Source organism: Vanellus vanellus, assembly GCF_965231255.1.
Source record: "Vanellus vanellus genome assembly, chromosome: 5".
Taxonomy (NCBI): domain Eukaryota; kingdom Metazoa; phylum Chordata; class Aves; order Charadriiformes; family Charadriidae; genus Vanellus; species Vanellus vanellus.
The window spans coordinates 11,976,421-11,989,682 of NC_138910.1; the positions used below are offsets into that span (position 1 = coordinate 11,976,421).

Genomic DNA, 13,262 nt, shown 5'->3' on the forward strand with positions numbered 1-13,262 from the left:
GTATTTTATAAACAACAAGCAAAGCTAGATCTGAAAGACCACAGTAGCTGTGGGACTTCATGGATACAACGACCAGCTTACCGACTTCTTGCACAGTGAGTAGGCTGGAGATAAATTGCACCGACATTTCCAAGTAATTAATATGTCTGCTTTGCATTTAGAGACTGCTGTCTCTGTTCCAGCACTGGGTGCACGTTCTCATGCACGATGGGAGGAAGAAGGATGTCAGGGGTGACAGTCCTATAAAAGAAGCCAGGTGACTTGCCCTGCTATTACCTGGCTGTAATAATAGCTGCAGACAACTCTGCCTTAATGACACAGGTGGGGCCTCATGCAGCTCTAAATATTGATAGCCAGGACACAGCTCTTCTACCAGCACTCCCAGGGTCTATAAAATCCATCATGAGCTGAGCTAGGTGTGAGGACAAGGTCTTCCCTCTTGGGCAGCCAGTCATGCTGTCTCCAGTTCACCTGGGAGCTCACCAGTGGCTCTGCTGGGATGTACCAAGTGGAGCAGGGAAAGGAAAACCAGGTGAAATGCTGATTTTCAGTGCACACACAGGTTGGGGTGGAGGGGCAGCACAGGTGTTTAAAAATTTTTTAAGCCTAGGACACAAAGCCTAAAAGACCTGATGAAGCCTTCAACCAGGCTCTGGCGGTGGAAGTCGCTTGCCTTGCCTATGTTTTAATGAGAAAAGACTTTAGCTCCCAAAGCCTTGATACAGTTCATTTCTCATAACACATTTCAAAAGGAGCATCAAAATATTCACAATGAAGGGAAAGAGAGAACAACCATGGCTTCCGGTAGTGAATACCCCAGACCTTTACAGACTAGTCTTCCTCCTGGCCGCTTCTAGGGCTTCATGAGCATTTTACGAGCCCGCCCTTCCTCTGCTCCCTCTGGATGATTTTGTTTAGTTTATACTGGGTATCAGCAACCCCTCCCCCCAGTATTTCTTAGCTGGACCAACGAGCTGACCACTCACTCCAGGCTGCAGATGTACTAAAACCAGTGCAGAGCGATGGCCATGCTGCTCCTTGCAGGGCAGTGTGACCTCAGTAAACCACACAAACAACTGCACTCTTATTTTCTGCCCCATTGCTACTGTAAACATTTGCTCAGCCCCAAAGAGTTTTGCTCTGATGGAGACTTGAGTTTTCCAAGCTTTCCAAGCCATGAGGAACATTGTGGCTCCTGGGGACCACAGTGCGGTGCAGTGACATTGTCACCTCCAGTAAATGACTTGGGAGATGCAGGATAGGGTTTCTGAGTGTAAATCAAGTCACATACCAGGCACATAGTTACTCCTCTAATAGGAGATCCACTCCACAGCTAAGATTTCAAATCAGCGTCTTTTGGTTTAAATAGAAAAGGTCTTACCTCCTGAACTGAGAAGCAGGCAAGAACAGTAGACTGTACCATGGTAAAAAACCCAAATCAAACAAAAGGTTCCATGTGGAGCATGCCAGAGCTGACTAGAAATGCTGACAGTGTATGGACTCAGATACCTTCCACTGACAATTTTAAAACATCTGGTTTTCCTCCAATTGAGCAAAGTCAAAACACAGAAATCCTTTGCAAAAAGAACGGTGATTCTCACCCAGCGCCATACATTACACCTGTATCTCAGCAATGTTTTACTTCACAGGGCAATTTCCAGTGATCTAATGCTTGCACAGACTTATGTGCAATAACCTTCTAATTTGCCTTGTAACAAATACATCAAGTTGTTACACGTGATTGGCAAAACGCTCTTTGAAAATGCAAACACACTCCTGAGAATAATGCAGCTTTAGTGGTAAGCATCATTCAATCTCCAGGATGTAGGCTGGGTCAAAAGCTTTCCTTTCATACACATCCCCTTCTCAAAGATGTGTTTATTTGTGCCAACACAATTAAAATAAAAGAGAGCCTTCAGGTTAATAGCTGAGGTGGTGCATCTCAATACACCTCTCCCTCTTTTTTTTTCCTCCAGCAGGAAGATCAGCTTTCTTTTGCTTTCTTTTGCTTTCTGCTGATTGAAGAGAAACTCAATATGAGGCGGCAATGCACGACTGCAGCCCAGAAAGCCAACTGTATCCTGGGCTGCATCAGAGGAAGTGTGGCCAGCAGGTCAAGAGAAGTGATTCTCCCCTCTGCTCTGCTCTGGTGAGACCCCACCTGGAGTACTGCGTCCAGCTCTGGAGCCCCCAACATAAGAAGGGCATGGACCTGTTGGAGTGGGTCCAGAGGAGGGCCACAAAGATGATGAGAGGGCTGGAGCACCTCTCCTGAGTACAGGCTTAGAGAGTTGGGGTTGTTTAGCCTGGAGAAGAGAAGTTTCAGGGGAGACCTTATTGCGGCCTTCCAGTCCCTAAAGGGGGCCTACAGAAGAGCTGGGGAGGGACTTTTTACAAGGGCATGTAGTGACAGGATGAGGGGGAATGGCTTCAAACTGGAAGAGGGGAGATTTAGATTGGATATCAGGAAGAATTTTTTCACTTTGAGGGTGGTGAGGCTCTGGAACAGGTTGCCCAGAGAAGTTGTGGAAGCTCCATCCCTGGAGGTGTTCAAGGCCGGGCTGGATGGGGCTTTGAGCAATCTGGTCTGGTGGGAGGTGTCCCTGCCCATGGCAGGGGGGTTGGAACTCGATGATCTTCGAGGTCCCTTCTAACCTAAACCATTCTATGATTCTATGACTCTATGTTTATAGTGTAGCCTGGCTAACAGCATCCTGCAGATCTCAAAGGACACACAGATATCCCTGCTCTCCAATGACCTGCCTTGTCATCTCTGCAAAATCACTTATGTCTCTCTGAACCTTGTCCTTGCCTGCTTCAGTAGGAAGCTCTTTCAGTCTTGGTACAATACTATACACAGAAAAAAATAGGTCCTGCAAGATATTAATTGAGGAGAACCCACTATATAACTCTTATTTTAAGCTCCTTCAGGCTTTCTCAACAAGGCATTTGTCAGTCACTCCACTGGGATTGGTGGCTTCACACTGGGAAAAAAAAGTAGTGTAACGTATCATAATTTGGGTCTACATATCTGCAACAGCCTTGTCTGTGAGTACATTCATGCAACCAGTGTTACCATTCTCCTTCAGTACTTTTATAGAAATGCAATTTCCCACTCTGCTAGGAGAAAAAAGAATCGTTGTCTTTTCTGATCTCCTAGATAATTTAAAGCACTAGTTGTAGTGCAACATTTGCTCCAGTGATTTCTAACACAAGCCTGAGTGGCAGCTCAGCACGTATTGCCAGGGCGAGGGGTCTTTTTCATATAGAAAGGCACATGCATATAGAAAGTTGACATGCATGCATCATTGTTTCATTGAATGAGGTTCCAGGTGGGAAACAGCAACTGAGGGTGGCTACATGAGCCTCCAGCTCAGCAGGAGCTCGTTCCTCACCTTCCTCCACTGCTCCCATCACAAAGAGAGACCAAACTCCAGTTCACTGCTTGGCAAAACCAGAATTGGCGTATTGTGTGACTCACACTTAATTGGCACATATGTCCATGAGCGAGACAGACCCACCAGCTCCCCTTTCAGCAAAGGCATTTCAAAACGGGCACGTGTTCTTGGAAAAAAAAAAATAATCACAAGGATGATTGTCTCTACCTCCATGCTAGTATTGGGGTCAAGGTCATCGCACTCTGATTCCTCTGAGCTGTTTGTCTCCTTGTTTGGCAGCATGAGGAGGAAGAAAGAGAACAAGAGATTAGAAGAGAGATTGGTTAGACAGGGCAGAGTAGCACAGGAGTTGTGAGCAGCATGGAAATGGGTAACAGTACGGAAAATGCTCTAAAAAAACAGCGAAAAAACAAACCAACAACCAAACAGGGGAAGCAAAGGCAAAGACATGCTTTTGCCAAAGAGGCAGTGATTCTGCAAGTCGTTCAGGTAATAAAAACAGCGAGGAAGCAACAGGAGGAAGAACTGGGGCCACCATGCTGGAGCAACCGCTTCCCCCCGGCCCAGTCCTTCCCCGGCTGAGGGCAGGGCTGTGGGGTGGCTGCGCGGCGGGTGCGAGGGGCGCCCGGCTTGCAGTGGCAGGGCTCCTCCCTTTGCACATGCCATGGCTGTTTCACGAGGCTTACAAGACAGAAAGCCTCTGCAAAGGAAAACACTTAATCATGGGAGTCTCCTGGAGAGGGGTGGATCCAAAGGACATGCTCAAGTGCTTTCCTGAATCAAGGCTGGGCTTTGGTTGTGTCAAAATCACAACAAGTGTTTGCTTGCCTCTGTCGGGAGGGAAAGCCCCAGATTAGTCCTGAGCAGGCCTCATGGTCGGTTTATAGGGGTGGATCCTCCGAACTGGAGCACAGTAGTCAGGCACCCAGAGCAGAAGATGGAGCTTAACCCCACTGTTCTCAACCTTTTCCGTACCGGGAAAGCTCAGAGAGAGAGAGACAGACACAGACGCACACACACACACAGACACACACGAGACCCTCTCCTGGAAAGACAGAGTCAGCATCTCTGCCCTGTCTGATAAAGTGGAAAGAAAAAGGTCACTGAGGCTATTTCCCCAGACCAAAACTTTTAAGCATCTTGAGGTTGAGAACCCCTTATTTTAAGATGTGGTGAAATATTGGCCTAAAGAAAACTCATCAGCTTCAGTAATGCCATTGGACTACCCAGTGGCTTTCTCACTGCTGCAGCTGCTCCAATGGAGCTGAAGATTGGGCTAGGTCAGAGCTCAGTAAATCACTATTGTCCCAATTTTAAGAACAGTTTCTTAACTGTATGGAGAGTTTTGTTTTTTTTTAAATGAAGATTACTTACTTGCATGTGGGATGCCAGGAAAAAGAAAACGAAAAACAAAGGCTGCATTTTATCTTGCATGCAAAAATCCTGCTAAAATGGATACTACAAAAAAAGAAAAAAAAAAAAGATAACTAAAGTGGAAAAAAACAAAAAACAAAAACAAAACCAAAAACAAAAACAAAAAAACAAACCCAAAATCGCCGCCCCCTCCCTCTCTCAGGAGAGGATGCTGTAGGGGGTGAAAAGGATGGGAAGCAGGAGAGCAGCACACAGCTTTCAGATGGCCTTACTCACTTTAACAGAGACTTTGTTCCCCAGAATATCCTTGGATTTACGTGGCCCATTGGCTTCATTTTTGCCACTGCTCTCCTTTTCCGCCCGCTTTCTCATGCGCAGGGTATGCCATGAACATGACTTCCTGTTGTACCAAAAAACGCAGCAATCAAACGGCAAATCATAGCAGGAAGGAAGGATTTGGAAAGGGGAACCAGCATCCACATTTGCGATTACCGCAATTCCCTAGAAGGTGAAAGCCACCGGCAATACGCCTATCTCAATCTGAGCAATGAGAGTTGAAGTTAAAACCCAAACCAAACAGTTCTGCGAAGCAGATGTTGTGCCACAGTTGCTGTTTAAATGCATGGAGCAGGAAAAAACTGCCAATGATGGAAGCAGGCAACTAGAACTTGGTCATCTGGTTTCAGGGACTTTGTCTTGTATTGCCACAAATAGAAATTGATTGTATTTTTGCTACAGTTAAAAGGTCAATTTGGTCTTGTTGGTTAAAAGCAGCGAAACAAATATAAATACAGGAGAACAGTCTTAATAGATTACTCAGTAGAGCAAATTAAAAAAAAAATTAAGAAACTCAAGGTGTTGCTCCCTACATGTTGCTCAAAACATGAATAGCTCAACAAATAGGAGCTACATCATTAACTTTCCAAGAGATAAGTAATTTCCTAGAATGCTGTGCCTCTCAAGACCAAGAATTTCCCATTTGATTTTGCCAATCCGGTTAGAGAGGACATCAGTCAGTCCATGGGTTTTGGCTAATATCACAGCAGGCATGATTTCCAATACACTTTTCACCCCTCATTATTGCTCCTATGACCTTACTCTTGGAAAAAACCAATAATAGACCATGTCACCCTTGGTAAGAGCAATGCCATGTTGACAACAGAAATTGCATATCAAAGCAGACACAAAAAATTAAGAAAAAAACCAAAACAGTTCTTAATATGGATTTCATTTGGTTTAAATAGTGGACAGGCTGGGGGGAAATCTGGGGAGGGGTATGTAGTCCAAAGCAGAAAGCTCTCAAAACAGCAGTATGATGAGCTGGGATCCAGGTTCAAAGCATTTGCCCACCTTTAAGTCATGCAAATTTGATTTGCATGTTCAAGCCCAATGTTTGGCACATGTCATGTCTACAGTACCTTGATACATTTTACAAAGCAAGTTGCATGTAATCCAACGATCACCTGCGATGCCAATAAAACGCAGTATGTTAGCGAGGTAGGACTCAAAGGTCGCCCCAAATAGCCGACGCTCCCCCATGAACACTGTGTCTGATTCCTAAGCGTTTTTTGATTCTACTTCAGCACCTGATGGGAGCTGTACAATAGCTCAAATTAAAAAAAAATAAAATAAACTAATGGCCTCCCAACAGCTGGCTGCCACTGACACAAGGCTGAACTGGGTCATATTGACGGTTTTGGCAAGCAGAATTAGTGTCTCCACGGCAAACACCTGGCACGGGCAGCCACGTTGGAGCACAAGGAGCACCAGAGCACCCTGCACGTCTCAGCCAGACAGTAAGTGCTGTCTGATATTTGGGCGTTTCTGGAGGTGGTCCAAATTAGACGTGCAGAGCAGGGGAAGTTATCCAACATTTCAGGACTGTTAGGTTTTCCTTTGAGATATGGTAAGAGTCAAGGACGTGGCTGATGGACTCCCTGACCTATCGGTGAATAATACACGGTGCCACCACTACTGGATCAAGCACGTATTTTGTGTACAGTATTTGTCAACAGAAGAAATAGTTTTATTACTTATACTAATTAGTCAATATGATCTGCCAGACTAGACAGGGCTGAAGATAACACCAGCTTCAGGCCATTTTTTACCCATGGAACTTGTATTATTCAAGCATCTTTTTGGTTTCAGGCTTGGTTTAGCTGTTTGAGTCTGAAAACATGATTTAAGACTTTAAATCTCACTGCAGTGACAGAGAGAAGTGCAATGCATGTGTCTTTCAATCTGGTACGCCTTCCTGGCCACAATTCATCCGACTACATCATTTGATGCAGAATTTGACTGTACAGCTGCCGTGAAATCAGAGTCTTCACCAGGAGCCCGGTGCCGTGGATGAAGGTAAGGGCAAGTGGGTGCACATCGTGGTTAGAGAGGAACCCGGGAACGGCTGTGGCAGCTGTGCAAGAGACATGCTAAGCGATTCCTTTGGCTTAACATGCAATTCATAGTAGCATTCATTACTGACTGTCAGGTAAAGTCATCATTTCTCTTAACTGAAACTGCAGCAGAGATCAAATTATTATTTTTAGTGAATCTGTCACAAAATCTTTCCTTGTGTTCAATTCTGCGCCTCGGGGTACTCGTGGAAGGTAAAACAATTTGTAGCATACATCATGCATTACCATCTAGACATTTTAGATGTTAAAAGAAATCAACAGGTATTACTGAAAAGAGGGTTGTACCTTCTGTGTTTAATACCAAAAAACCACTTTCTTGCATTAGTCATTTCAGACTGACAAATTTCTAAAAATCAGAAAAGAAAAATATATATCCACACATTTCTTAAATAAGCAACAAAATGTTATAAACAAAAAAAAAAACAAAACCAAAAAAGGGTCAAACTAGTTCTTTTACCTCATTAAAACATGCTCATGGTGAAAATTTATTTTACATATTTAAAATAGTACATTTAAAATTAGTTACATTACAGGTACAATGATGAACATTGCGACTATCCATTATATTGCACAACCTGACTTCATCAATATGAGTTTGCTTCTTTTCTTTTTTTTTTTAAATAGTGCAAAATACTTTATACAGGAATGTACTTGGATGGGGGTCTTGCAAACCAAAAAAATATATTACAAAAGTTACTGCAAACAGAAAAAAAAAAACCAAAACCAAAAACAAAACAAAATAAAGGAAAGATACAAGCTGTACAAGGAAATTGCCATAGACAACAAAATCTCTCCTCCTTGAGAAGCAAACCTCAGTCCAACACGGGGCCTGGATTTTTTTGTGGGTGGTTTTTTTTTTGCTAGATGCTGTTATAACCAATATATAGATTAGTAACTTAATACAACATCAATATAAGTCCAGTCCAAGCAGGTCCATGTTGGTGTAAAATGGTGTAAAGTAAAACATATCTTTAACTGTCTATGGTTTTATTTCTCTCCGAAATATAAACAAAACCCCACAAAATGAAAATAAGCAAAACCCAAGCTATCCACCATGGCTGCCCGCTGCTGTGGATTGAGCACTCAGCTTGTTCCAATGGCACTGTAGATAAAAATCAGCAGGAATTCCCTACCATTTGGGTTTGTTTATTTTATTTATTTATTTATTTCTCAAAAAATCCACATAGTGCTCCCAGCGAAGCCAACATGGCACTTACTTGATGCTTCCGTCGTTATTATCTGTTGTGGATTTAGTGAGGGGAGCCAAGATATTGCCAGGAATCCATCCTTCAGCGGCCGGAGAGTGGTCGTTTGCAGGCTGGTACACCAGGAACATGTTCTGCTGGTTGATAGCAAGGATCTGAACCACCTCTCCTTGATTCACACAGATCTCATCCTCCTTCAGTGCATAGTAATCTTTAATCACCACCATGGAAGAGGTCCCATTGCACCCTCCCAAATCAGTCTGTGAAAACGGACACAACAGAAACTGGTGAGCAGGAGGCGCTGAGGAACCTGCCTTTTCCAGCAGCAATCCCACCACCTCATTTCCAGCCTAACTGTACCAGGGAAAAAGATACAGAACACTTCAAGTTCACATGGGTAGAAAAGGATTTTAAGGATCTGAAAGGTGGCAGTGATCTGATGCAAACCACCCTCCTATTTCATATTAATCTGCTAGCAATGGTGCCCCAGCCGTGTTCTCATTTGTGTGGTGTTACAATGAACGATCTGTGCTGAGCCAAACGGGGGAAAAGACCAACGAAGGCTCAGCATGGTCAGTTGAATGAATACTCACACATCTCATGATCTTAAATATAGGTCACGTTGGAAAGTGGCCTTGGTCAACCGCGGCCAGCAGCAGGGTCCAAACACTGCTGATGGTTGCTGACTCTTTGGTGGTTTGCGTGCAGCGCACATGCACCCAAATTATAACCTTCAACTGGCACCCTGCGAGCTGTTACGTGGGAAAAAGTCTGAGCTCTTCTCTACCATCAGAGTAGACCTCTTCAGGAATGGGTGGTTAACAGATATTAGAGAAGCCTGAATATTGCTGGTGCCAGTACTGCGACTGGATATTCAGTTCACCAGGTCTGCAAACACAGTGCCCCGAAAAACACTGGGATCAGCGCTCCAGGCTCCAGGGTCAGGCTCTGTCTCCCTTTCCCAGCTGAAGTGCCACCCGTCTGGACGCCAGAGCGTTCGCAGCCTCTGTTTAATCCCAAATCACATTTTACACCATTGCTTCAGTGTGTTGATTCCCATTGACCTCGTTAGCTGATAATTAAAGCTAACTTCACAGATCATCTACGGTATAAGAAATGGGCTATGAGATCATGTTTTATCAGATGAGCTCAGTACCTTGCTTTGTTCATACTTGTCTCCGGGCTGTGAGTGTTCATACCCTGTGCTGCCATTGGAGGTAGATATCTTCAGGGGTGGGAGAGATGGGTTACGGCTTGTAGCCTTCAAAGGCTTCTCAGACCCTACTGGAACAGAAGAATAGGGTCTGCTGTTGGGCTGAGGGACCCTACCGGTCTGGGGCCTCAGCACTGCTGAGCTACTTTCTTTGCGTTGGTACTCTATGGGAGACTGTAGCGCTGCAAAAGAGGACAAGAATTAGCTACATGCTTTCAATGACATTGCAAAGGGCTGCAGAGAGTGTGTAGGGTGATTCAATTGGAACAGACGCATAAGTTGCAAACCAAACAAGAACAGGAGATGCCACCCATGGAAGTACACAGTGTGTTCATGGCTAGACAGGACACAAGCATTTCACGCTGTACTGCGCATGAACCAAACACAGCATTCCATGCTACTGTGAAGAACAGTTTCTCTAACCACCACAGTGGGCTAAAATATTTGCCATTCAAACCATACATCGCTGCATTCATTTTCTTTGAAATTGCACAAATTAATTGCCTCCTGTAGTCATAATAAATGAAGGCCTGAATAAAAGATGCACAGCTCATTTACAGTCAATTTTGCTGTCATTGGAAAACACAGGTCATTTGCGTATTCCCAAGAGAGTGTGACTTCTAAATACTCTTCAGACATGATGCACTGCAACTTGGCTCTCTATGTGCTTTCTATATTAACTGCTTTGGTTCAAGGAAACCACTGGGAATGACCAGTAAGTGAGGAAGTACAGACAGCACAAAGACATTAACCCCAGCAGTCCAGACCTCTCCAGAAAATACCCACAAGCAACATTAAACAGCTTCATAAGCCTTAAAAAAAAGTCTGCTTGTGAGAGTGTACGTTTCATAGTCACGGAGGGAGCCTACACTGGGAAAAAGAAGGTTAAAAATGCCAGATGGTAAAGAAATAAAGAATTTGTTTTGTTTGGAGTCAGGGCTGGGACTCACAGTGAATGGGAAAGGAACAGATCTGCTGGGCTCAAACTACCATCCCCAGACCTATGGGTTTGGTTTTTGCGTGTCATGTGGCTTTAATGGGTGATTTATAGTCAGTTAATACTGTGTGCATGCACCAGACTAAACCTACTGGAATGTAGAGAGACTAGTCTAGCAAGAGGCAGACGGAGGACATAATGTCACAGCATCAGCCCAACCAGAGAACCACAACAGAAGGAATGTCTTTCCCAACAAGAGGAAAAGGAAAGAAAAACAGAAAGGCTCAGCACCACACAGCATACTCTCTAGCATTCCCCTTCCTGAGAAAGGCAGGAATACTCCAACAAAAAATCACTTAAGAACAAGACACTAATAAAAAATCAAGGAGAATGCCAGATCACCTTTTTCTTCAAAAAAACCCCACAAACATAGACCTGTAGCGATCTGGAAGATTACTCGGCTCCAAAACCTACGCAGTGACCCGTGTCACAGAAGTGATTCATATTTGTGCCACAGTAACTACCAGTTTCACTCGCTTACCTCAACAGCAGCTGAAAATGGTTTAGTCCTGCTGCCGATCAGCCATTGAGGAGAAGGAAGGTTGGGGAGAACCTGACAGTGATTTTTGACAGTGGTGGTGACATTTTTCCGCATGGGTCTGCAAGGTCTTTAGCAGTAAGACCCGAATGAATACTTATCAATCTATCTCGAAACAATCTAGCCTACTCAGTGCTTTTAAAGGGTATTTAGCTGAGCGTCTACTTGTGACTACTAATTCCACCATTAACTGTCACAGAGATGCCTGGCGTCCAGCCTCCTGTTCAACATCTGTTAGTATTCCTATGGGCTTCTGCCAGAAATCAGGGTCCACGTATTTGCATGCTCTCTCTTTCTCTCTCAAAAACCCCCCATGAAACATGATTAAAAAAAGGTACCGATCAATGGCATTTTCCTTATGAAATATATCCATCAGTGACATAGGTTCTTTACAGCTTGCTTCTTAAAGCAATACGAAAGAACAGTCACTATAGCCAATCATTTGGTGCGCAGTTTCTCAAGCTTAGCAGCTTTTGCTTTTTCAAGGAAAAATATGAAAAGCTTGACTATTACGGTGTAATTGCACCAAGTTTTACATTTATGAACTGTGGATGCAAATACTATGCTTTGTACGTATCTCCGTACTCTTTAGGGCTTCCCTGTTGAAGAGAGAAAATCAAGAGACAGCTTGGGCAAGAACTCACAGGGAATATTTTAAGTTTACGCAGCATTGGCTCAGTGAGGATTTAATATGACTTTAAAGACAGAAAACATCCGCTTTAATGAAACGCAAAGCTAAAGAACGTATTTAAAGATTAGTCAGTCTCAATAAGATTACATCCTAAAAGCCACTTAAATTGTTCTGGACTGGACAGGCTCTACTGGATACAATATCATTTTCTTGGATCTTATTTATAGGTTTAAAGTAAATCCTTAAGCCTGTGTTTTAATATAAATCTATTTTTACTTCTAGCTTTAGAGATACGGACGATTATGTTCCTAACCCACCAAATTCCTTGCTGGCCTCAGAGAAGACAGGCTACACAGGGGCTGTGAAGATGCTTCAGTAGAAAAAGGGGCTCACAGGGCAGTAAGTCCTGGGAGCATAGGAGGGAATATATCAAAAATAAAACAACAAGAAAGAAAGATGTGGAAGGGACAGAAACCCCCTGCAGTAGTGTCTGTGGAGTTCTCACAAGGTTTAAAAAAATTTCTGTAGCTAACCATTACTGGAACTTATTTTTATTCTAATAAGCCCTCATTCAAAGCCAACTGCACCGACACAAAACCAGCAAGTTTTGGTACCAACTGGTCAAACCGGAGAACTCAGATCACTCATCTCACCAACCTCTTTAAGGAATCATTTTACAGTGGTTGTATGAAGCCCTTTCAATTCCAAGTCACGAAAATCCAGTATCAAGTTTCGGAATCATGGGTGAAACACAATTTCCCTTCTCAACTCAGCCATAGTTTTTGAACTGTCACAAACAGCTTTTGCCTGTAACCCTTTCCCAGTTAACTTTTGAAAAGTAAAATAAGCCAAATTAAAATTTTAAAAGGACTGCAAAACCTCAACGTTGAAGAAAAGGGAACTTTTGTTTTGATGTGAACTCAAAGAGCCTCTTCAGATTTTGCAACAAAAAATCCACAAACCAGAACACCAGAACCCGAAATCAAAAAAGCTAACAGATTGTGCCAAACCAAAACATTTTGATTCAAGCAAATAAGATTCCTTATTGAACATGTATTAAATTTTTAAATATAGAACTCTTTTCTAATACAAGCTCAATTAAAAAAAAAAAAGCTGAAATGAATAGAACAAAACAATTGTGGAAGCTTCCAAAGTAATTATTTCCACTTTGTTGCTTACAAACAAAGAAACAAAAAGATACTATTTTTAAATTTTTCCTCTAGTCCTGGTTCCCCCTTTTTCCGTCACCCAATCATGAGCAAGAACAAGCTAAAATTGTTAACTGAATTTGATTCCTCTCTATTTTGAAAATCCACGCTTTTGTTGATCGTGTGTGGCTTTTGGTTCTTACTTTTAGAAACACAGCTTTAGTTCGAAATATTATTTCAAACCACCCCAAAACCACTCCTAAAGCAAAGCTGACATTTTGGACAGGTCCCTGTTCATGCACAGCTCCCACGGCTCCTAGGAGAAACGAGCCCACATGTTTCCT

General features: G+C 43.2%; 1 protein-coding gene across 4 annotated transcripts in view; it reads right to left on the reverse strand.

Annotated features, from left to right (window-relative positions):
* KALRN (kalirin RhoGEF kinase) overlaps positions 1–13,262 on the reverse strand; it is a gene marked incomplete at its 5' end in the record, with an annotated part of 529,922 nt that overhangs the window by 22,081 nt on the left and 494,579 nt on the right. For 3 of the 4 annotated variants that reach the window (XM_082483615.1, XM_082483616.1, XM_082483614.1), the window contains 4 exons: positions 3,606–3,665; positions 5,049–5,172; positions 8,404–8,651; positions 9,548–9,786. In XM_082483615.1, the coding sequence (XP_082339741.1) occupies positions 3,606–3,665; positions 5,049–5,172; positions 8,404–8,651; positions 9,548–9,786 (671 nt within the window). Of the gene's footprint in view, positions 1–3,605; positions 3,666–5,048; positions 5,173–7,463; positions 8,652–9,547; positions 9,787–13,262 lie in introns of those variants that run through there. The other variant, XM_082483617.1, reaches the window with a different exon arrangement.